The 24,455-nt window shown below is 45.7% G+C and overlaps 1 protein-coding gene across 6 annotated transcripts in view; it reads right to left on the reverse strand.

The window, feature by feature from the left end:
- The window catches only part of LOC139564013 (semaphorin-6D-like), a 151,345-nt gene that overhangs the window by 31,743 nt on the left and 95,147 nt on the right, over window positions 1-24,455 (reverse strand). For all 6 annotated transcript variants that reach the window (XM_071383145.1, XM_071383148.1, XM_071383147.1 and 3 more), the window contains 7 exons: window positions 14,233-14,441; window positions 9,714-9,828; window positions 9,288-9,345; window positions 3,706-3,762; window positions 3,210-3,311; window positions 518-608; window positions 146-268 (listed from right to left, as the gene is read on the reverse strand). In XM_071383145.1, the coding sequence (XP_071239246.1) occupies window positions 146-268; window positions 518-608; window positions 3,210-3,311; window positions 3,706-3,762; window positions 9,288-9,345; window positions 9,714-9,828; window positions 14,233-14,380 (694 nt within the window). In that variant the 5' untranslated portion in view covers window positions 14,381-14,441. The remainder of the gene's footprint in view (window positions 1-145; window positions 269-517; window positions 609-3,209; window positions 3,312-3,705; window positions 3,763-9,287; window positions 9,346-9,713; window positions 9,829-14,232; window positions 14,442-24,455) is intronic.

Here is a 24,455-nt window from a genome sequence, read left to right on the forward strand (position 1 = left end):
CTCATGTGGGTACCACACTTTGATTTAGAATGAAATACTGCATACAAATAGATAATGATATTTGAGGAAGATTTTGAGTAAGATTCTAAAGGTAAATTCACAAGTTGGTTCAAATTAAGACCTAAGGCCAAGGCCAGGTGCTCACCTCGTAGCCATTTGGAGTCGTACTTCACGGTACGAAGCACCGGGCTGCTCTCTCCCAGACTACGGTAAATTACTGCATCACTTGCCAGGAAGTCTGTCATGGTGGCCGAGTAGAAATCACCACCTGAGAGGAACAAAATCTCTAATTTAAGAAAGGTTTGCTTTTTTCAAATGAACACAATTGCAATGAAGACTAGAAACCCATGCCTCCCAATGTGTATTTTCATCTCATGGCTACATTTGATGTAGGGTCTGTGCTGCTCTCAATAACACTGTGTGAACTATGTCTAAATGTCACTGGCAAATTGGCAAGATTGAGGGCAGGTTTACTGATCAAGTTGCTGTCTCTCTGTCTCTGTCCAGAGCAACTCACCAGCGAAGAGGCCGACGTTGGATTGGCGAGACTCAAAGGGACAGCGGGCCTGACCCACCACCTCCTCACCATCCTGTTCCAGTGTGGACATCTGGGAGAGAGAGGGAAGAGAGAGAAGAGGGGACTCAGAGAGGGAAGGGGGTACTTCATAAAGCTATTTATAGGAGTGTAACTAAAACAAAATAACTCCAAGGAGCTTATATTGAAAAACCTCAACTAAAATAACTAGGTCAGTGTTTGCAGTTGTTAAGTTGACTGTTTTCCCCTTACTGAAAAATCAATTTCAGACCAAACTTGAGTATTGTTCTGTTTTATATCAGGTTAGCTTTACTGCTAACTGCCAAGTTATAAAGTCGACCCCTTAAAGTCATGGACAGAACGTGCCTCTAGTCAATCCTGATGAATAAATAGGAACACGTGTCATAAAGATACCTTTTATTTAGTACGTTTTACACTGCATTGTAACAACAGTGAAGTCAAAAGGTCAGGAGTAACACTCCTGTCAGCCTGTGCTATGGCTGCTACTCTGGCAGCACTGTGAGGAGACAGTATCTCCTAACCACAGATCTTTAGCAGCTATTCTTGCCCCACCGTTAACAAGGTCGTAAACCTCGGCTCAGACAATATGTGTGAATCCCGCTGTGGTGGGGGGGGTGCAGAATGCAACCCGGAGGAGGTCATTCCCGGCAGCTCCAGCACACTCCAGCAAACAGCTACCTTCACAAACACACACAGTGACAGCTGTCAACATCTGTGTTTATATTTAATGCTGTGTCACTGCTCAGTGTTCCCTATAGGTACACTCTCTAAGTGAGAAATCCACCAATGTTACTGTGGCTGTTACATCTCTGATCTGTCTGCTAAACCATGGTTCTGGGGCTTCAGTACTACAGTACAGTGTGATTTAGACTAGAGGCTACAGGTTTTCACTTCCTGGTCTAGCTACCACCTGGCCACACAACCCCTGTCTTTGATCCAGCTGGCTCATTGGGCAGAGTGTTTTGTGGCGATCAATTTACATGGAAAATGCACTCTGTGCAAAGTAAAACATGTTCCACCCGTCCACACCCACAATCCAATCCCCTTCACCCTAACACACCCTCTCCTGACCCCACTGCCCTCCTCAGTCTTTCCAAGGAATGCTGCAGACAGATTGCATGATATGATTTACACTTCAGCACACTATTCCCAGTTCTCCAGGTAGTCATCGCTCCTGGTTTTTCTCAGACTGTAGACGTTACATCCCCTCTTCCAAAAAGCACACTGTGAATCATTGCCCAGAACCGTGATGTCATCTCAGCTCAACCAGACTTCTTTTGTATTGGTAGACATCCTGGGGAGTATGAGTCTATCTATGCACCGTTGTCACAATTAACGTATCGCTATTTTCCTATTGTATGTTTCCACTTAGCCGACATCTCTCTCTGGCACACTTAAGGTTGTTAATCATTTGAGCAGTCAGATAGCCATGGAGAGTAGGTGGCGTGAGTTCCTTTATGGAACTAAAGTAGTGGCTCCCCTGGGATTCTGACTCTAGTTTTCAGGCATGTTTTGTTTTCTCTCCCCCCTCCCTACTCTCTCTCTCCCCCACTCTCTCTCTCCCCCACTCTTTCTCTCCTCTCTCCCCCACTCTTTCTCTCCTCTCTCCCCCACTCTCTCTCTCCTCTCTCCCCCACTCTCTCTCTCTCCCCCACTCTCTCTCTCTCCCCCACTCTCTCCTCTCTCCCCCACTCTCTCTCTCTCCCCCACTCTCTTTCTCTCCCCCACTCTCTCTCTCTCCCCCACTCTCTCCTCTCTCCCCCACTCTCTCCTCTCTCCCCCACTCTCTCCTCTCTCCCCCACTCTCTCCCCCACTCTCTCTCTCTCCCCCACTCTCTCCTCTCTCCCCCACTCTCTCTCTCTCCCCCACTCTCTCTCTCTCCCCCACTCTCTCCTCCACTCTCTCCTCTCTCCCCCACTCTCTCTCTCTCCCCCACTCTCTCTCTCTCCCCCACTCTCTCTCTCTCCCCCACTCTCTCCTCTCTCCCCCACTCTCTCCTCTCTCCCCCACTCTCTCCTCTCTCCCCCACTCTCTCTCTCTCCCCCACTCTCTCTCTCTCCCCCACTCTCTCCCCCACTCTCTCCTCTCTCCCCCACTCTCTCCTCTCTCCCCCACTCTCTCCTCTCTCCCCCACTCTCTCCTCTCTCCCCCACTCTCTCCTCTCTCCCCCACTCTCTCTCTCAGTGGATGACATGATCTCAAATCATCTGCGGTTGCAGTTTATTCCTCAGATGTGTAAATAAAGACTGTTATTATCATCCTGGATCTGTGTTCAGTCAACAGACTGCTGCCAACCTCGGTTGAGTCAACATGTTTCTCCATCAACATCCAGGATAGCAGAACTCCTTTGAAGTGGTTCTGCAATCTGGAGCGCTATAGGGGTCTATCTGTGCACGACAATGTCGACTTGATGATTTTATACTGTAGATAAAGAGAGGACACTTTTTTCTCACAAAAAGTTAGGAGAAAGTCAGGGTGTCAACACCTGTAGAGGCATATGCTCTGAATGCAATGCCCTTAACCGCTAAACCTCCCCATGCTAACACATTTTTTAAACTAAGCTTATTTACCCCAGCTGTTATGTTTCAGAACAGTGCTGGGTATGGAGCTGGGGGCTTTAGATAGAAAGGTGACAGAGGTGTGGTGTCCTACCTTGTAGTTGCGGCAGGTGGGGTTAAAGGCGTTGGTCCCGCAGGCAAATAGCGTCTCGTCGTTGCGTGGGACCAGAACTTTGATGTAGTTGTAGCACTCATCCTGTCAAAGGGAAACAGCTGGGTTTCAGAGGACGGCAATGTGACTACTGGCTGCTGGTGTTATCACCCCACCTGCAGTGTCATTGCACAGCTTATTAAGCACTGAATGGCATTTTGCTAAGGGCGCACACACACATACACACAACCTCCTTCTCAGTCATACTTCTGTTCCTATTCTTGTCATTACCATAATCCCTGTGCTGATCTCTATGGTTTCACTAGAGCTCTGGGAGGCTGACACTGCTTGTGCCAGAGACTGGTTCTGGAACTACAGATACCTGTGGCGCTGATTTTGATAAGCAATCTATGCTATTGTTAGTACTACCCTCCCACATCGCAGACCAGACAGTGGGAGAGCGAGACACAGAGAGAAAGAAAGGGAGAGAGATACTCACGCTGTTCTTCCCCCTCACTGTGCATTTATCCACATCTTTTGTCTTCCAAGTCAATTTCTGCAACACACAGACAGACAACCAACTGTCAGAGCAAGAAAGAGACCCTTTTTTCACCCAGCCATTCAAATGCTATTAGGAGACAGCTATAATGAAAATCTCATCAAGTTCAAATAAGCTTCTGACAAACAAACATCTGAAACACACGAGGAGCTGTGTCTAACCTTGTCAGCGTGCAACTAAAAATTATTGTTCCTCTACAATCCATCTCCCATACAATCCATCCCAATCCACCTGTACTTCTTAACAACAAGACATCTCTATGGATAATTAGACCAACAAGAAGATCAAGGAATAAGAAAGGAATCTGCAATGCATTCCTATGGGAAGTAGATGACCATAGATAGCTAGTATCAGGGCAATCCTGGATGTCCTTATCTCTTAGCATTGGCCCCCCAGTGGGCCCCCACTAGTGGAGTGAATAGGAAGAGACCAATCAACTTGTTAACAAGGTTGCCTGGTTGAAGGTGGTTTAATGCACTGCCCACCAGTGCAGATCCACTGTTCCACTGCCGACTGACTGGGAGGGTGTTTTGCTGACCCCGCTGTCCTCCCTGCAGGAGCTCCAAACTCATCAACACCATGGGGCATGCTGGGAAATAAGATTTATCCAGACTAAGGTGAAATCCCTCTTTTGGCTCAAGACTCAACTGCTACCCTTCTGGGCCTTAAAGTGGAGTGAAATGTTTCCCCCAAGGCTCTTCTCACTTCCCTATTGAAGATCCAATATGATAGGATAAATAGGATAGACGTCAGCAATATGCTAATAGTTCCCCCTAGACCTCTGGCAGTGTGGGGTGGAGTTAGCTATTTATTGCTTTTACCCATCCAGGCCTTTGATATACAGTATCTCTGAGTGGGGGATCATGGTGGGCCTGGTGAGGAGACGGGATTAGAACTGAAACTGGGCCATAGAAATGGAATAGATCTATGATGAAGCATACTGTGGGTTTTTGATTATGACTCAGGCGCACACTAATGAGCTCTCTGAGACAGATAAGAAGCATGGGAAGGTGAGAAAGCCAGGTTGGTATTATGGTTGATGACCAATGACCATCTACTAGTCCTGGCCCGCTAGCTTTTCTGAATGCGGTGTCCCCTGCTCGCCTAGCGTAGTAGTGACTACCGAAAGCCACCCTGACTCACCTATTGCTGATCTTTTGACCCTATGATCACTCGGCTACACAGCTGATGCCCCTAATTTTATTTACCTGTCGGCCCCAGCCTCAAACTCAGGTCCTGTATGTACCTAACTGACCCGCTCTGCCCATTCATCGCCATTTACCCGTTGTTGTCTTAGCTCTCCTGATCAACATCTGTGATTGCTTTATGCCTCTCTCTACTGTCAATATTTTTTATTTATTTAACCTTTATTTAACCAGGTAGGCTAGTTGAGAACAAGTTCTCATTTGCAACTGCGACCTGGCATATGCCTTGACTACGGCTGTCTTGGCTAGTTCTTATTGTTTTATTTCACTGTAGAGACCTCAGTCCCGCTCACCTTGCCTTAGATAGCTCTTTTGTCCCACCCCACACACATGCGGAGACCTCACCTGGCTTAAATGGTGCCTCCAGAGACGAAACCTCTCTCATCGTCACTCAACGCCTAGGTTTACCGCCACTGTACTCACATCCTACCATACCATTGTCTGTACATGCCCTGAATCTATTCTACCATGCCCAGAAATCTGCTCCTTTTATTCTCTGTCCTCAACGCACTAGACAACCAGTTCTTATAGCCTTTAGCCGTACCCTTATCCTACTCCTCCCAATTCCAGTCCCCAATTCCACTCCTATTCCCCAGGCGCTCTCATTTGATGACTTCCGTAACCATAAAAGCCTGGGTTTCATGCATGTTAACATCCGAAGCCTCCTCCCTAAGTGTGTTTTATTCACTGCTTTAGCACACTCCACCAACCCTGATGTCCTAGCCGTGTCTGAATCCTGGCTTAGGAAGGCCACCAAAAATGCTGAAATTTCCATCCCCAACTACAACATTTTCCGCCAAGATAGAACTGCCAAAGGGGGTGGAGTTGCAATCTACCGCAGAGATAGTCTGTAGAGTTCTGCCATACTATCCAGGTCTGTGCCCAAACAGTTCGAGCTTCTACTTTTAAAAATCCACCTTTTCAGAAACAAGTCTCTGACTGTTTCCGCTTGTTATAGACCCCCCTCAGCCCCCAGCTGTGCCCTGGACACCATATGTGAATTAATTGCCCCCCATTTATCTTCAGAGTTTGTACTGTTAGGTGACCTAAACTGGAATATGCTTAACACCCTGGCCGTCCTACAATCTAAGCTAGATGCCCTCAATCTCACACAAATAATCAAGGAACCTACCAGGTACAACCCTAAATCCGTAAACACGAGCACCCTCATAGATATCATCCTGACCAACTTGCCTTCTAAATACACCTCTGCTGTCTTCAACCAGGATCTCAGCGATCACTGCCTCATTGCCTGCGTCCGCAGTAAAACGACCACCCCTCATCACTGTCAAACGCTCCCTAAAACACTTCAGTGAGCAGGCCTTTCTAATCGACCTGGCCCGGATATCCTGGAAGGATATTGACCTCATTCCGTCAGTAGAGGATACCTGGTTATTCTTTAAAAGTGCTTTCCTCACCATCTTAAATAAGCATGCCCCATTCAAAAAAAAAATAACTAAGAAATAGCCCTTGGTTCACTCCAGACTTGACTGCCCTTGACCAGCACAAAAACGTCCTGCGGCGTACTGCATTAGCATCGAATAGCCCCCGCGATATGCAACTTTTCAGGGAAGTTAGGAACCAATATACACAGGCAGTCTGGAAAGCAAAGGCTAGCTTTTTCAAAAATACATTTGCATCCTGTAGCACAAACTCCAAATCGTTCTGGGACACTGTAAAGTCCATGTAGAATAAGAGCACCTCCTCCCAGCTGCCCACTGCTCTGAGGCTAGGAAACACTGTCACCACCGATAAATCTACGATAATCGAGAATTTCAATCAGCATTTTTCTACGGCTGGCCATAATTTCCACCTGGCTACCCCTGCCCCGGTTAACAGCTCTGCACCCCCCACAGCAACAAGCCTCCCCATGTCTTCTTCACCCAAATCCTGATAGCTGATGTTCTGAAAGAGCTGCAAAATCTGGACTCCTTCAAATCAGTAGGGCTAGACAATCTGGACCGTCTCTTTCTAAAATTATCCGCCGCAATTGTTGCAACACCTATTACTAGCCTGTTCAACCTCCCTTTTGTATTGTCGGAGATCCCTAAAGATTGGAACACTGCTGCGGTCATCCCCCTCTTCAAAGGGGGACACTCTAGAACCAAACTGTTACAGACCTATATTCTATCCTACCCTGCCTTTCTAAAATCTTCGAAAACCAAATTAACAAACAGATCACCGACCATTTCGAATCCTACCGTACCTTCTCCGCTATGCAATCTGGTTTCCGAGCTGGTCATGGGTGCACCTCAGCTACACTCAAGGTCCTAAACGAGATCATAACCGCCATCGATAAAAGACAATACTGTGCAGCCGTCTTCATCGACCTGGCCAAGAATTTCGACTCTGTCAATCACCATATTCTTATCGGCAGACTCAATAGCCTTGGCTTCTCAAATGACTGCCTCGCCTGGTTCACCAACTACTTCTCAGATAGAGTTCAGTGTGTCAAATCGGAGGGCCTGTTGTCCGGAACTCTGGCAGTCTCTATGGGGGTGCCACAGGGTTCAATTCTTGGGCGACTCTTTTTTCTGTATACATCAACGATGTCGCTCTCGCTGCCGGTGATTCTCTGATCCACCTCTATGCAGACGACACCATTCTGTATACTTCTGGCCCTTCTTTGGACACTGTTAACAAACCTCCAGACGAGCTTCAATGCCATACAACACTCCTTCCGTGGCCTCCAACTGCTCGTAAATGCAAGTAAAACTAAATGCATGCTCTTCAACCGATCGCTGCCAGCACCTGCCCGCCCGTCTAGCATCACTACTCTGGACGGTTCTGACCTAGAATATGTGGACAACTACAAATACCTAGGTGTCTGGTTAGACTGTAAACTCTCCTTCCAGACTCACATTAAGCATCTCCAATCCAAAATTAAATCTAGAATCGGCTTCCTATTTCGCAACAAAGCATCCTTCACTCATGCTGCCAAATATACCCTCGTAAAACTGACTATCCTACCAATCCTTGACTTCGGCGATGTCATTTACAAAATAGCCTCCAACACTCTACTAAATTGGATGCAGTCTATCACAGTGCCATCCGTTTTGCCACCAAAGCCCCATATGCTACCCACCACTGCGACGTGTATGCTCTCGTTGGCTGGAGCTCACTTCATATTCGGCGCCAAACCCACTGGCTCCAGGTCATCTACAAGTCTTTGTTAGGTAAAGCCCCGCCTTATCTCAGCTCACTGGTCACCATAGCAGCACCCACCCGTACCAACTCCTCGTTTGGCTGCCTTTCCTTCCAGTTCTATGCTGCCAATGACTGTAACGAATTGCAAAAATCACTGAAGCTGGAGTCTTATATCTCCCTCACTAACTTCAAGTATCAGCTGTCAGAGCAGCTTATCGATCATTACACCTGTACACAGCCCATCTGTAATTAGCCCACCCAACTACCTCATCCCCATATTATATATTTTTTTACCCTTTGCACCCCAGTATCTCTACTTGCACATTCATCTTCTGCAAATCTATCACTCCAGTGTTAATTGCTAAATTGTAATTATTTCGCCACTATGGCCTATTTATTGCCTTACCGCCCTAATCTTACCACATTTGCACACACTGTATATGGATTTTCTATTGTGTTATTGACTGTACGTTTGTTTATCCCATGTGTAACTCTGTGTTGTTTGTGTCGCACTGCTTTGCTTTATCTTGGCCAGGTCGCAGTTGTAAATGAGAACTTGTTCTCAACTGGCCTGGTTAAATAAACGTGAAATAAAAAAATGCACTATGTACTATGCAATGCACATATTGTTAGTTCTCCTAACTTCTTTAAAAAAACATACGTTCTCTTCTGACAATTCTCTGCACTACACATCATTCTGCTCATGTATTTCCACTGCAATCAAATACAAGTCAATAACGTTAGATCTCATTGATGTTGAGTGGGTCCCTTATGGAGATGACTCATGCTGTAAATGAATCTAAATACGATAGGGACAAGCAAACACAAAACCAGGCCTTAAAGTGATTTTTATTTAAGAGCAATCGTGTTTGACAAATGGGATTCAGATGGAAGAGAAAGAGCACTTCAAAACCAGGAGTGCACGACATAACTTCTATTGGATATCTGTCTGAAGTGAAATGGCTTCGTATCTGCTTGAATGAAGAGACCGGCTGAGTAAGAAGAAAACAACACAAATAAACTATATTTAAAAGATGAGCCGAAAAGTAGGAGCCATTGAACCACCAGTAATGCTCTTACGTCCAGCCAGCTGCAATGATACACTACTCTATGACCCATGAGGTCATGACTCATGTAAACAATGTGTTTGTGAGACAACATAAGGCTTACCTGTTGTGGGACGATCTGCTCAGAGGAGGCGCTGAGACTGATAGCAAACACATGATCCCTGTAAGAGGTCAAAGGTCAGAAAACATTTGAAGATGTCTCCTCTCTGCCCTGAAACCCAATCCCACCACACCACACCCAAGCTGCCTGTTCTTGGCCTAAATTAGATTGATTAGGGTCAGTCACACAGTTCTTTAACGCAGGCTTATTGATGTAGAATGGCTTCTTGCTGAGCCTGAGGAACCTTTTACATAATAAACCTACTGTATGACAATATGAACGTAACGGGAGCTATCCAATATGGTTGACTGATACAATGACAGAAATACTACAAAGGGATTCAATGAAGAGTAGTCAATACAGGGTTAATGTAAGGCAGTCCAGTGCATTGAAGATGAGTGAACAATACTGAGAGGCGTGGTGACTGACCTGGCTGCGATGTAGAGCATGTGGTTGATCCGGAGCATCCTCTGGAAGTCCAGGCCCAGTCGTACTGTATCGTTGTCCGACATGAGGCCATGGAAGCTTGGGTACAGGTATGAGTCTGCATGGGGAGGGGGAAAGAGTAGCAAGCTCAGTTCAGTGACAGTGTTAATCCGGGGGAAAAAATCTCCATAACGACAAACCAAGCACTAAAGAAATCAAGGGTGTGAATCTGAAAATAAGGTGTATTCAAGCACAAAAATAAAGATTGTTTGAGAGAGTACAAGAGAGAGAGAGAGAAAATAGGTTGTTGACTTGATATAACCCTCTGATTGCAGTATGCTTTCACAGTTTCTATTTTGTATGCTTTTGCTTTGCCCCACATTTGCTGCAGATGCCCAGCTTGCAATTTGTTCTAACTGTCATGTGGTTGTTAATGTGGGCTATCCCATGACTCTGTGCTGTGCTGCTAGAGATAATACACTTAACTGTGTAAATTAAGAGGGGGGAGCGGGAAGCATCTCTAGACCCTAAGTTTATCACAAGAGCTGGACAAAACAAAAACACTGCAACAACTGGGACATGCTTAAACCACCTGACCAAGTCCGAAAGCAATGGGACTCCCGAAATCTTCCTCAGATTATTACCAAACACCCCAAAAAATGCTACTCTCCTCGATGTTATCCCCACAAATAATCCTGATCGGTATCAGTCTGGTGTTTTCTGTATTGACCTTAGTGATCACTGTTTTACAGCCTGCGTTCGTAATGGCTGCTCAGTGAAACAACCTGTCCTGATTTGTCAAAACTTTAATGAGCAAGCCTTCCTTCATGAACTGGCCTCTGTAAAATGGTATAGAATCAGCTTGATCCCCTCTGTCGAAGACACTTGGATCTTATTTTTTGATATTTTCAGTGGTATTGTTAACAAACACGCCCACATAAAGGAAATTAAAATTAACAACAGGTTCAGCCCCTGGTTCGACTGTGATCTTGCAGAGTTACTCCTCCTCAAGAATTGCATTTGGCGAAAGGCTCGGCACACACATACTCAGGCTGACTGGCTCTCGTTCAGGCAAATGAGAAATAAGTGCACTCAGGCTATACGGAAGGCCAAAGTTAGTTACTTTAAGCAGCAGTTCTCTCTCTGTGGGTCTAACCCCAAGCAGTTCAGGAAAACGGTTAAAGACCTGGAGAATAAACCCTCCTCCTCACAGCTGCCCATGTCCCTTAATGTTGATGATGTGGTTGTTACTGACAAGAAGCACATGGCTGAGTTCTTTAATCACCACTTCATTAAGTCAGGATTCCTATTTGACTCAGCCATGCCTCCTTGCCCATCCAACATTTCTTCATCTCCCACCCCTTCTAATGCGACTAGCCCCGATATTCCTCCCTCTTTTCCCCCTGCCCCGCTACAAAGTTTCTCCCTGCAGGTGGTCACTAGGTGCTAAAGGTGCTAAAGGAGCTCCTTAAACTTCATCCCCAAAAAACATCTGGGTCAGATGGTTTAGACCCTTTCTTCTTTATTAAGGTTGCTGCCCCTATCATCGCCAAGCCTATCTCTGACCTGTTTAACCTGTCTCTCCTCTCTGGGGAGGTTCCCATTGCTTGGAAGGCAGCCACGGTTCGTCCTTTATTTAAAGGGTGAGATCAAGCTGATCCTAACTGTTATAGGCCTCTTTCTATTTTTCCTTGTTTATGAAAAGTGTTGGGATTTTTTTTTAAATAATCAACTGACTGGCTTTCTTGATGTCTATAGTATTCTCTCTGGTGCGCAATCTGGTTTCCGCTCAGGTTATGGATGTGTCACTGCAACCTTAAAGGTCCTCAATGATGTCACCATTGCCCTTGATTTTAAGCAATGTTGTGCTGCTATTTTTATTGACTTGGCCGAAGCTTTTGATACGATAGACCATTCCATTCTTGTGGGCCGGCTAAGGAGATCTGGTGACTCTGAGGGGTCTTTAGCCTGGTTTGCTAACTACCTCTCTCAAAGAGTACAGTCTATAAAGTCAGAACATTTGCTGTCTCAGCCACTGCCTGTCACCAAGGGAGTACCCCAAGGCTCGATCCTAGGCCCCACGCTCTTCTCAATTTACATCAACAAGATAGCTCAGGCAGTAGGAAGTGCTCTCATCCACTTACATGCAGATGATGATGATACTCAGCTGGCCCCTCCCCGGATGTTGTGTTAAATGCTCTACAACAAAGTTTTCTTATTGTTCAACAAGATTTCTCTGCCCTTAACCTTGTTCTGAACACCTCCAAAACAAAGGTCATGTGGTCTGGAAGAAGAATGTCTCTCTCCCCACAGGTGTGATTACTACCTCTGATGGTTTAGAGCTTGAGGTAGTCACCTCATTCAAGTACGTGGGAGTATGGCTAGACGGTACACTGTCCTTCTCTCAGCACATATCAAAGCTACAGGCTAAAGTTAAATCTAGACTTGGTTTCCTCTATCGTAATTGCTCCTCTCTTACCCCAGCTGCCAAACTAACTGATTCAGATGACCATCCTACCCATTCTAAATTACGGAGACGTAATTTATACATCGGCAGGTAAGGGTGCTCTCGAGCGGCTAGATGTCCTTTACCATTCGGCCATCAGATTCGCCACCAATGCTCCTTATAGGACACATCACTGCACTCTATACTCCTCTGTAAACTGGTCATCTCTGTATACCCGTCGCAAGACTCACTGGTTGATGCTTATTTATAAAACCCTTTTAGGCCTCACTCCCCCCTATCTGAGATATCTACTGCAGCCCTCATCCTCCACATACAACACCCGTTCTGCCAGTCACATTCTGTTAAAGGTCCCCAAAGCACACACATCCCTGGGTCGCATCTTTTCAGTTCGCTGCAGCTAGCGACTGGAACGAGCTGCAACAAACACTCAAACTGGACAGTTTTATCTCAATCTCTTCATTCAAAGACTCAATCATGGACACTCTTACTGACAGTTGTTGCTGCTTTGCGTGATGTAAGGTTATCTCTACCTTCTTGCCCTGTTGTCTGTGCCCAATAATATTTGTACCATGTTTTGTGCTGCTACCATGTTGTGTTGCTATCATGTTGTTGACATGTTGTGTTGCTACCATGCTGTGTTGTCATGTGTTGCTGCCATGCTATGTTGTCGTAGTTCTCTCTTTATGTAGTGTTGTCTCTTGTCGTGATGTGTGTTTGGTCATATATTTATTATAATATTTTAAATCCCAGCCCCCGTCCCCGCAGAAGGCCTAATGCCTTTTGGTAGGCCGTCATTGCAAATCAGAAATTGTTCTTAACTGAGTTGCCTAGTTAAATCAAAATCTGGCCTGTAGACCATCTTCTCTCCCATAGTGCTGCATTAACTGTTCAGGCCAGGGGTATCAAACATATGGCCCGTGGGTCGGAGGGGGTCCGACCCCTGGGAAAAATGAGTTCGACACCCCTGGCATAGGCCTTCCCGTCCAACTTGGCAGTTGTAGCTGAATTAGCAGACCTCTAAAATGGGACACTATCTGAAATTACAATCTCCTCGAGGGAAGCATCTTTCCCCCAACCAAGCAAGTCCGACTCGACTGTTTAAAGATTTTAACTCGGGGGTGATTGGGTCAAGCAGAGCAGTGATTCGCTGTGGGGCAGAAAGGGAGAGGGATAAGTCCACCCCGGCGACCTCTCGTCCCTTTAATTACTCCTCAGCACTTTCACTTCATTTAAAGTTTTTGGCGCCACGTCGCCATGGAAACCTCTAACCCAGTTCCTCCAATTAGCCTCTGCGAGGGAGATGATTCCGGCGGTGGAGCTGGGCACTGGATGTATTACCATACATAATGGACATCCTGGGGAGTTGTGAGGGGTTCTGACGCCCAGACACCTTCAGACCTGCTGACAAATGGCCCTCATTACACCTGAGATGGGCTCCACATATAGATCTATTAGTGTGGCTATTTGTGCTAATGGTCCACTCCTCCAGATAGATCAATTAAAGCGCCAGGCCTCAGTCTCTGTCACCTCTTAAATAAAGGATGGGGCTGGCGACTGTAAACGCCAGGACCTCCTTACCACACCTCCTATCGATTAGGTGCCACTGATGGGCTGTACGTGTGGCCCAATCAGATGTTGTATTATGTCATATAGCTAAAATGTATAGCTATTTTATTTCGATAGTGGTAATTATGTATTTGAACAGGGCTGCCCAACCCTCTTCCTGGAGATCTACTGTCCTGTAAGTTTTCAGTTCAACCCTAATTTAGCATATCTGATTCAGCTAGTTAAGGTCTTGTTGAGCAGCTAATTCGTAGAATCAGGTGTGTTAAATTAGGGTTGGATTGAAAACCCACAGGATGGTAGATATCCAGGAAGAGGGTTGGGCAGCCCTGTATTAGAAGAAGTCATACTATTACTGACGTAGATCTGTAAGACGACTGACAAAATATGTGTACATACAACTGACAAGATGCTGCCCTTTAACGGTACATCAAAACATCATACCCCCCTGAACAAAGGAGCAACATTGCATCATAACGGGCTTGCACTCACGTTCTCTCCCCACAATGCTGATTGGCTCCAGGTCCTGGGGGAAAGGTGTGACTCCCATGGCCAGGTGAGGTAAGAGGACTGTGAGGGCTAGAGCCAGGCCCACCTCCAGAAGGGGGAGGGGCCGAGGCGACCCGGGCACCAGCCTCATGTTGGCAGGGGTTTACCACACCTCACCAGAACAGCATGGCCAACAGCGGGCACACCACCACCTAGAAGAGGAGAGAGAGTGAGACACAGGTTAACATAGCTACAACCAACATTAGCTGTACCCATATCTGTTAAAACGGTCACAGGCTAATGTGGATGACTACAACAGCAGCATCGGCTTCATAATGATCACTATAATTCTGCTATCAAGTTCTACAGTAGCTGTTGGAACTTTCTGAGTTTGGATGCTAAGCTCTCATTAGCATGCGATGCTCACTGCCAGTGCGGCATTGTGATTGAGTGTTAGCTGAACTGTGATGGCAGTGTGAACACAGAGGGAAAGGGAGAGAGAGGGAGACTGACAGGAACGGAGAGAGAGGTGAGGCCACAAGGGCCCCTGACTGGGACACCTGGCTCATTTACTCCCAGCCTTCAGTCTTTCACAGGTGACTTCACACAATTAACCACCGCCCCCACAGGGGAACGCGACTCCCTCTGTCTGCACCAAGACACCAGGCCCAAGGGGAGGCGACAGGTACCCACTTTCACCTAATATACAAAACAAACTATAAATTGTTTGACTAGATGGGAAAAACGAGCGGCTCCTGTAAGAAGGTCAGAAGATTCAAGTTTGAGCAAAGTTTGCTCTCTGCAATATTAATCACTCAGGTAAGCTATGCGTCAGACCTGAATTGTCTCGAAATGCTAATTTCCACATCTGCTTGATTTCTGAGATGAGACCGGGACAGATGGACGCAGATTGCGCAGGGATTTGTTCAACTAAATCTCTAGAATGCTGTGACCTGTGTTTTGGCACCAACTTAATAAGGGCAGCGTGTCCTCTAAGGGTTTCAACTCAGCACAGCCCAGATTGATGTACTGCACCAATGAGATCCTGCCACACAGCTTTTAAATGGGGAGCCGAAAACAAAGTCAACAGAGATATGAACCCCATCAATATTGATAACGGGCTGCCTCATTCTGATTCAGAGGAGACGGTTGCATTTAGCGATGAGGTCAAGCGATGATCACAGTGTCATAAATCGAGGGGAGGCGGTGTATGCTCCTGTTTACTTCATGAATTACCGCCTCCTGCGTGTCCTGCCTGGGCGATATATGAGGACATTACTCCCAATGGATTAACTCACAAGCTTTTCGGCTTCTCAGAGGAGGCAGACAGCTTGAGCAAACAGGATATGATGCGGTGGCTTCCTGTCTGAGCAGGCCAAACACCACTGTCACCCCATCTAACCTGAATCTATCATTGAAGAACTAAGATCTTAGTACATGCTCTGATGGTTGAGCAATGCCATCAAGTTAAAGAGTAGGCTCACATTTATACTGCTTATGCAAATGCTTGAGGGATCTTGAAATTTAAAAAAACTGTTAGTAAAGTTGCAGTTAAAAACATGCTAAATAAAACTCAATAAAACTATGAAATTATTTGCATAACTGTCTCTCTGCTCTCATGAATATACATAGACTCGACCAACGATCATAAACATGTAGAGTGCGAAAATCAAAGGTTATGGAGACTGGGCAGAGATCAAATATCGACAAGTGCAGAGTATTTATCCAATGGCTATAAAGCCAGGAAAATGCAAAGATGACTCACAACAAGACAAGCACAGTGCCTGCAGGAGCTTAGGCAAGACAGACCAACAAATGCACTGACCCTACAGACCCTCTGAGGCTTCTGGACCTTCCACAGATTTCCACACAAAGACGCTGAGTGGATGAGCTTCTTGGCGTGTTTATCAGCAGCACCCTGAAGAGTTGCCGTTTCTGTTTATGACGTTCTCCACATGTTGACGAGCCTCACAGCTGGGGATGGATGTGGAGCTTGTGGAAGTGGAAAATGCTATGACGAAATGCCCAACGTAATCCAATTCAGTCCTAGCTACAGTAATGTAATATTAATCAGCATAAGTCCCTTTGATCTGCTGCATACACTGTTGTCCTGGGGTTCACTTCCAGACGGGTGCTGGTGGTGGGGATTTGGCAAGGAGCCTTTATCTAGGGCTTGATGACAGTGACATGGTAGAAAAAACCCTATAGTGTAGACTTGAAACGTACTGTATGTGAGGCACGTCCAGACTTTCATGCTGAGTGAGTGACAGATGTGATGGTAAGCATCACTGCGAGAGCAGGGGCCGACTTCCCCCTCTTTAAAAGACATGCATAGACAGTCGACAGTGACAATGTCAACATCTTTGGAAGTTACAAAAGGGACAGAGACTCAGAGGCTCACTACGCTCAATCCCCATAAAGCCAATGGCTTCATTTAACAGTCTTTTAAGATGTGGTTTTACAAATATATTTGGGTACTGCCTTCAAATTGCCCTGCATGTGGAGCATCTAATGTGTTCATGTTGTTTATCGCCTCAACCCGTAAATTCTTCAGCTTCTTCTCAATGGGATATTTCAATAGCGACAGGGGGCATGATCTAAAACCCGATACCAGGATCCAACTGCTACCGCCACACCAAATGCCACCCGCCAAAACTTGCCAGGTCACAAACATGTAAACCATGCAGCACCCTTCAGGAATGTGTTGCTCTCCGTTTTCTTTCTCTAATCAATCGCCTTTTACAGAGTGAATGGGGAGGCAGGCTGATGAGCTGACAGCTGTCGATGGGAAATAAGCCACTGCTTATCCCGACCCACACTCTCTCTCTGTGTTCTGTTTTGGATGGGAGGTGTGGGATCGTTTTGTTTTTAATGAACTGGACTTGTCAAGCCATCTGGGAGATACTGGCAGTTGGGCCTCTTTGTAGGGCAAGGAATTGAGGGCCTCACATTGATTATCTGACATTCATTTGGATTAGACCACAGTGCTGGTTCTGTGGTTTGATGAGATGTCTTCAGTCTGGTGGTTTGAGGGATTTTCACAGCACTGTGCGAAAAGGAAACTTCATGATGAGAAAATGGGAGCCTTTATGAGGGGTGGATGAGGCCACGGTGTCATCTTTAAAAGGAATCCATTTTAATTCGTACATAAACAAGTCAATCTTTATGACCCAGCTTCAGTTTGGCCAGGGACCACTGTTCCATAAAAAGACGCAATTAGATATTAAATGTCAATTTTATCCTCAAATCAACCGCTTTATGCACCTATCTCCTCCAGGGACGTTTATTTTCTGCCAACACCTGTCGTTCAAACTAAATCGAGGCGCATTATCCCAATGCAGACCCATCCCCTCTGACATGCTGTGACCTCACAAACTGAACACCGCTGCCGTTCCACTGGGGGGGAGGCTAATCCCTTCATTGTTTTGGATAACAGGGCAATAGCTAGCCAACACCTCTCACCTCCCGCCTCTGTGCCTTGGGATGCCACAGGGCCCCAGAGAAGTAGGAATTGAATGAGTCCACCCCCAGTATACATGGGCCTACATAATGAGGGTGCATGTCTCTGGCCATGGACCATTACCCACCCGGGGCTCTGCTGGGGACTATCACATCACCATGGCGATGAGCAGGGACAGGGGGCCAGATGATCTGCCGCAGAATGTGTGTGTGGTCGGAGTGTGAAGGCCTTTGTGGATGTGTGTCTACCTCATTTGGGAAAGGGAACACTGCAATGCCTGTTTAGCTCTCTGACCATGTATCCCCTAGCTATCGTGACTTTTCTCTGGTCTGTTTACTTTCAGTGATCCAATGATCTTCACAACTCATAGCTGAGGAAGCACATTGTTTATTCAAGACTGAGGTTACCTCAGGAATTTATTTTCAGAACTTTCTTTTCATTCCGACAAACAAGTTTGACCAACACCTTATACATTTTCTGCTGTGCAAAAACAACATCATTGGAAGAAAACTCATCCAAGACATGCGTTTTGTGAGTGACCTTGCGCTACAAAAGATCCCGTTGTTAAGAATGGGCAACATCGTCCTTACCCTACTCTCTGAGAGTTCATCTGACTGTCGATATCTGAACACTGTCCCATGATGCACCATCACAAGGCTGATGATTAGCTGCTGCACAGAGACCGTTTTCTAGTCTCACACACAACTCTCCTCTTACCCCGAGACATCCACTCCCCTACAGAGTCCTCACAGTGTGGCAGCACTGTATGCAGCTGATGAGTCACATATGGTTTTCAGGAAGTATGATGCTCCTCTTATCACTCTGAATTCTCAACTCTCCGCCTTCGGTAGATTTTGTGTTAGATGCTACTTCTCAACAAGCCCCTCAACTGCCCAGGGGCAACTCTCTACATGACCCACTCAGACAGAGGAACTTCGCTAATTAGATGTCCAATGGCTAACCACACAGATGCCGATGAGGCAAATTGGAATTGGGATCAAGGAGCATTGGGCAATAATTGGGGAACAGACCCCGCAGGATACGGAGGAGATTTCTATGGGTGACTTTCAGACGACTACTATTGGTGGTGCTAGGAGTTCATCCTACTGTTGCGCGTAAATTAACTTAGTTTAAGCCTGGAGACTTTGAAAGCACCTCTACGAGTTCAACCACATGTAGCAAGGCCAGCAGGCTTCAGGCCGTTTATAGCCTCTGCTGGTGTAACTACTTTCACAGTAGTTTTTAAACACTTCTTTATCAGTTACTTCTGAATTCTACGTTCAGTTGGGGCAGGAGTGCAACAATTTTGGATGTCAGGGTCAGAGTTGCAATATTGGCAGGGTTTGACAGGCCAAGTTCTGTGAATGAAGTCAACACTTGATCTAGATGAGGGACAGAAACTTAAACTTGCTGTTGAATAACAACATGTCAGTGGAAGTTGATGGGGAATTTCAGAGGCCCTGTAGTAGTAACATGAGAGCGGCTCAAGGGGGGTCTCAGAAAGCTCTATTAGCATGCCGGGTCAAGAGGGAGTGACGGCTGGCTGCTTTCCTTTTGGCCCCAATAGTCCCTTAGTTCTGGAATTTGCATTTCAAACTGATGGGGGCAGTGTCGTGGAATCTCTCCTTATAGTCTTTATCTGAACAGTTACATGGGCAGGAGGAAAGAGGTTGGGTGAGGGGAGCGGAGATGTGGGGCACCATGGCATCCAGGGCGAGATGTGTCTGTCAGTGGAGGTCAGGACCCTCCCTGCCATCACTGCCACTCAACTTGCCCCAAAGGGATGCTGTGATGCCCTCCTCACCCATAGGGTTCAGACAAAGTGACGGGTCGTCCTGTGAGATGGGCCATCTATTGTCACCCTACGTAAGAGTGCTCTACACCTTCCACATGGAAGGGTCCCCACAGATTAAAGCCTGTTTGTCAGCCACGGGCAGCGCATCAAGCCTCCAACTCATCCCCACCAGCTCCTCTCTCTAGTAATGATGTTGAGCTGAATCAAGTTGACAGTGAGAGTCAACTAAAGTTGTACTGTAGGAAGAAGTGATACTGTACAAAGTCAGTGCGAAAACATGTTCAGTAATCCTGGGCTGAAGGCTCTCTAAAAATGAGACAAAGGGAGCATCTAAACATTAGGTTGAAATATCGCATAAATGTTCAAGGACCGAGAGATGTTGACAACACAAACACACTACAGCAGTGATGCATAGAAAAATAACTGGCACCCATTACTTTCTGTTTACTGGTATCAATCTCGGAGAAAAGTGCCTCTGCCACCAGTCTGGGCCTAAACCTGTAAGGCATCCCGCCACAGTGGGCGAGGTGGCCAGACTTCAGACAGGGATCTATGCGAGACACAGACACTGAGGCGGTCGTCCGATCGATCGGGAGAACCGCTGAGAGCGTCATCCATCGTCTTTGTGTCTACTTGAGATGAAAAAATGCCCCAAAGGCTATCAGCGAGAGAGAGATCAGACACACACTAATGTTATCCTCTACATGTCTGCCTCGTCTTCATTATTTATTTTTATCTTCAGACAAGCCTTGTAATTCACAGGCAAATCCCGCTCTCTCTATCCATCCATCTACAGTATCTATCCATCTACAGTTGAAGTCGGAAGTTTACATACACTTAGGTTGGAGTCATTAAAACTCGTTTTTAAACCATTCCACAAACTTCTTGTTAACAAACTATAGTTTTGGCTAGTCAGTTAGTACATCTACTTTGTGCATGACACAAGTAACTTTTCCAACAATTGTTTACAGACAGATTATTTCACTATATCACAATTCCAGTTGGTCAGAAGTTTATATACACTAAGTTGACAGTGCCTTTAAACAGCTTAGAAAATTCCAGAAAATGATGTCATGGCTTTAGAAGCTTCTGACAGGTTAATTGACATCATTTGAGTCAATTGGAGGTATACCTGTGGATGTATTTCAAGGCCTACCTTCAAACTCAGTGCCTCTTTGCTTGACATCATGGGAAAATCAAAAGAAATCAGCCAAGACCACAGAAAAAGAATTGTAGACCTCCACAAGTCTGGTTCATCCTTGGGAGCAATTTCCAAACTCCTGAAGGTACCACATTCATCTGTACAAACAATAGTACGAAAGTATAAACACCATGGGACCACGCAGCCGTCATACCGCTCCAGAAGGAGACGCGTTCTGTCTCCTAGAGAAGAATGTATTTGGTGCAAAATGTGCAAATCAATCCCAGAACAACAGCAAAGGACCTTGTGAAGATAGAGGAAATGGGTACAAAACTATCTATATCCACAGTAAAACGAGTCCTATATCGACATAACCTGAAAGGCCGCTCAGCAAGGAAGAAGCCACTGCTCCAAAACCACCATAAAAAAAGCCAGACTACGGTTTGCAACTGCACATGAGGACAAAGAACGTACTTTTGGAGAAATGTCCTCTGGTCTGATGAAACAAAAATAGAACTGTTTGGCCATAATGACCATCGTTATGGTTGGAAGAAAAAGGGGGATGCTTGCAAGCCGAAGAAAACCATCCCAACCGTGAAGAACGGGGGTGGCAGCATCATGTTTTGGGGGTGCTTTGCTGCAGGAGGGACTGGTGCACTTCACAAAATAGATGGCATCATGAGGTAGGAAAATTATGTGGATATATTGAAGCAACATCTCAAGACATCGGTCAGGAAGTTAAAGCTTGGTCGCAAATGGGTCTTCCAAATGGACATTGACCCCAAGCATACTTCCAAAGTTGTGGCAAAATGGCTTAAGGACAACAAAGTCAAGGTATTGGAGTGGCCATCACAAAGCCCTGACCTCAATCCCATAGAAGATTTGTGGGCAGAACTGAAAAAGCGTGTGCGAGCAAGGACGCCTACAAAAACCTGACTCGGTTACACCAGCTCTGTCAAAATTCACCCAACTTATTGTGGGAAGCTTGTGGAAGGCTACCCGAAACATTTGACACAAGTTAAACAATTTAAAGGCAATGCTACCAAATACTAATTGAGTGTATGTAAACTTCTGAGGCACTGGGAATGTGATGAAATAAATAAAAGCTGAAATAAATCACTCTACTATTATTCTGACATTTCACATTCTTAAAATGAAGTGGTGATCCTAACTGACCTCAGACAGGGAATTTTTACTAGGATTAAATGTTAGGAATTGTGAAAAACTGAGTTTAAAAAAGGTTTATGTAAACTTCAGACTTCAACTGTATCTATCTATTTTTAATTATTTTATGCCTTTATTTAACCAGGTAGGCTAGTTGAAAACAGGTTCTCATTTGCAACTGCGACCTGGCCAAGATAAAGCAAAGCAGTTCGACACATACACAGAGTTACACATGGAATAAACAAACATACAATCAATAATACAAAAATCTATATATAGCATGTGTAAATGAGGTAGGATAAGAGAGGTAAGGCAATAAATAGGCCATGGTGGCAAAGTAATTACAATATAGCAATTAAACACTGGAATGGTAGGATGTGCAGAAGATGAATGTGCAAGTTGAGATACTGGGGTGCAAAGGAGCAAGATAAATAAATAAATAAATAAATACAGTATGGGGATGAGGTAGATTGGATGGGCTATTTACAGGTGCAGTGATCTGTGAGCTGCTCTGACAGCTGTTGCTTAAAGCTAGTGAGGGAGGTAAGAGTCTCCAACTTCAGAGATTTTTGCAGTTCGTTCCAGTCATTGGCAGCAGAGAACTGGAAGGAGAGGCAGCCAAAGGAAGAATTGGCTTTGAGGGTGACCAGTGAGATATACCTGCTGGAGCGCGTGCTAGAGGTGGGTGCTGCTATGGTGACCAGTGAGCTGAGATAAGATGGGGCTTTACCTAGCAAAGACTTGTAGATGAACTGGAGCCAGTGGGTTTGGCGACGAGTATGAAGCGAGGGCCAGCCAACGAGATCATACAGGTCGCAGTGGTGGGTAGTATATTTGGCTTTGGTGACAAAAGGGATGGCACTGTGATAGACTGCATCCAATTTATTGAGTAGAGTATTGGAGGCTATTTTGTAAATGACATCGCCGAAGTCGAGGATCGGTAGGATGGTCAGTTTTACGAGTATATGTTTGGCAGCATGAGTGAAGGATGCTTTGTTGCGAAATAGGAAGCCGATTCTAGATTTAATTTTGGATTGGAGATGTTTAACGTGAGTCTGGAAGGAGAGTTTACAGTCTAACCAGACACCTAAGAATATGTGGACAACTACAAATACAAAGTCAGAACCGTCCAGAGTAGTGATGCTGGCTGGACGGGCAGGCAGGTGCGGGCAGCGATCGGTTGAACAGCATGCATTTAGTTTTACTTGCATTTAAGAGCAGTTGGAGGCCATGGAAAGAGAGTTGTATGGCATTGAAGCTCATCTGGAGAATCACCAGCAGCGAGAGTGACATCATTGATGTATAGAGAGAAGAGAGTCGGCCCGAGAATTGAACCCTGTGGCACCCCCATAGAGACTGCCAGAGGTCCGGACAACAGGCCCTTCGATTTGACATACTGAACTCTATCGGAGAAGTAGTTGGTGAACCAAGCGAGGCAATCATTTGAGAAACCAAGGCTGTTGAGTCTGCCAATAAGAATGTTGTGATTGCCAGAGTCTATCTATCATCCATCTACAGTATCCATCCACAGTATCTATCCATCACATAGTATCCATCCATCCAGAGTATCCATCCATCCACAGTATCCATCCATCCATCCACAGTATCCATCCACAGTTACCATCCATCCATCCACAGTATCCATCCATCCATCTACAGTATCCATCCATCCATCCACAGTATCCATCCATCCATCTACAATATCCATCCATCCATCCACAGTATCCATCCATCCAGCCATCTACAGTATCCATCCATCTCAATGTTCTTCTACTGTTTCTAGTGTGACATCTTCAGATGAGTGTAACCCCGGGTCACCTCATCAGACCTACTGGCAGGAAAATGCAGATGTCGTTCAAGCTCCCTCCTCGACCCACCTCCCGTCGTCTCCACCTCATAACTAAAACTGAATGTTATCTACCTCCTCCTCTCAATCTCCCCATCATCAATAATTCAAAGTGTTATTGAGAAACACTACCTGGACCTCTATTGACAGAAACTCAAGCACTGTCATTCCCTCAAGGGCATCATAATTGGATCCTCAAAGTCTGCTGCAGCAGACCCAGGCGGGGGAACAGGAGTCTGTGTTTATGTTTTTTGTTGAGGTGTCATTGTGTGTGTGTGTGTGGTGTGTTTGTTTTTATTATTACATATTTATTTCAGTACTCAAACCGGCTGCCTCCAGAACCAACAGCACACAGCAGGAGCCATCCCGTGCATAGAGTGACTCAGCCGGTCTTAGGACCATTCCCCTCAGGGGTGTTTTAAAAGGTGGGCGGGAAAGTGCTTGGTTATCTAGCACCGTGGAGAAAGGATTGTGGAGGGATTGCAGATGAGTCAGATTGGGAAGGGCAGTGAAGCTCTTTATCAAACCTGGAGAGGGCAGTTGTTTGGCACAAGTCAAAAGGTGAAGAGAGGTGCATTGCAAGCAGGAGTGACAGCTTTTGGGAAGCTTACAATTCTGAGGAGTTTGATTTCACAAAGCAACTCCCACAGTACATGCTTAAAAATAACAGGCTCACCAGTATGACATACAATTGTATCATAACATGCAGTATGTCAACAGCTTTAATATTTCAGTGTTGATGCGGGTGGTAGAACAAAAAAAGATACAGCATTCATAGAGCTAGATTAAAGTTTAAACAATAGCAAAACTGTCAAAAACG

This window comes from Salvelinus alpinus, chromosome 35, assembly GCF_045679555.1.
Source record: "Salvelinus alpinus chromosome 35, SLU_Salpinus.1, whole genome shotgun sequence".
NCBI lineage: Eukaryota > Metazoa > Chordata > Actinopteri > Salmoniformes > Salmonidae > Salvelinus > Salvelinus alpinus.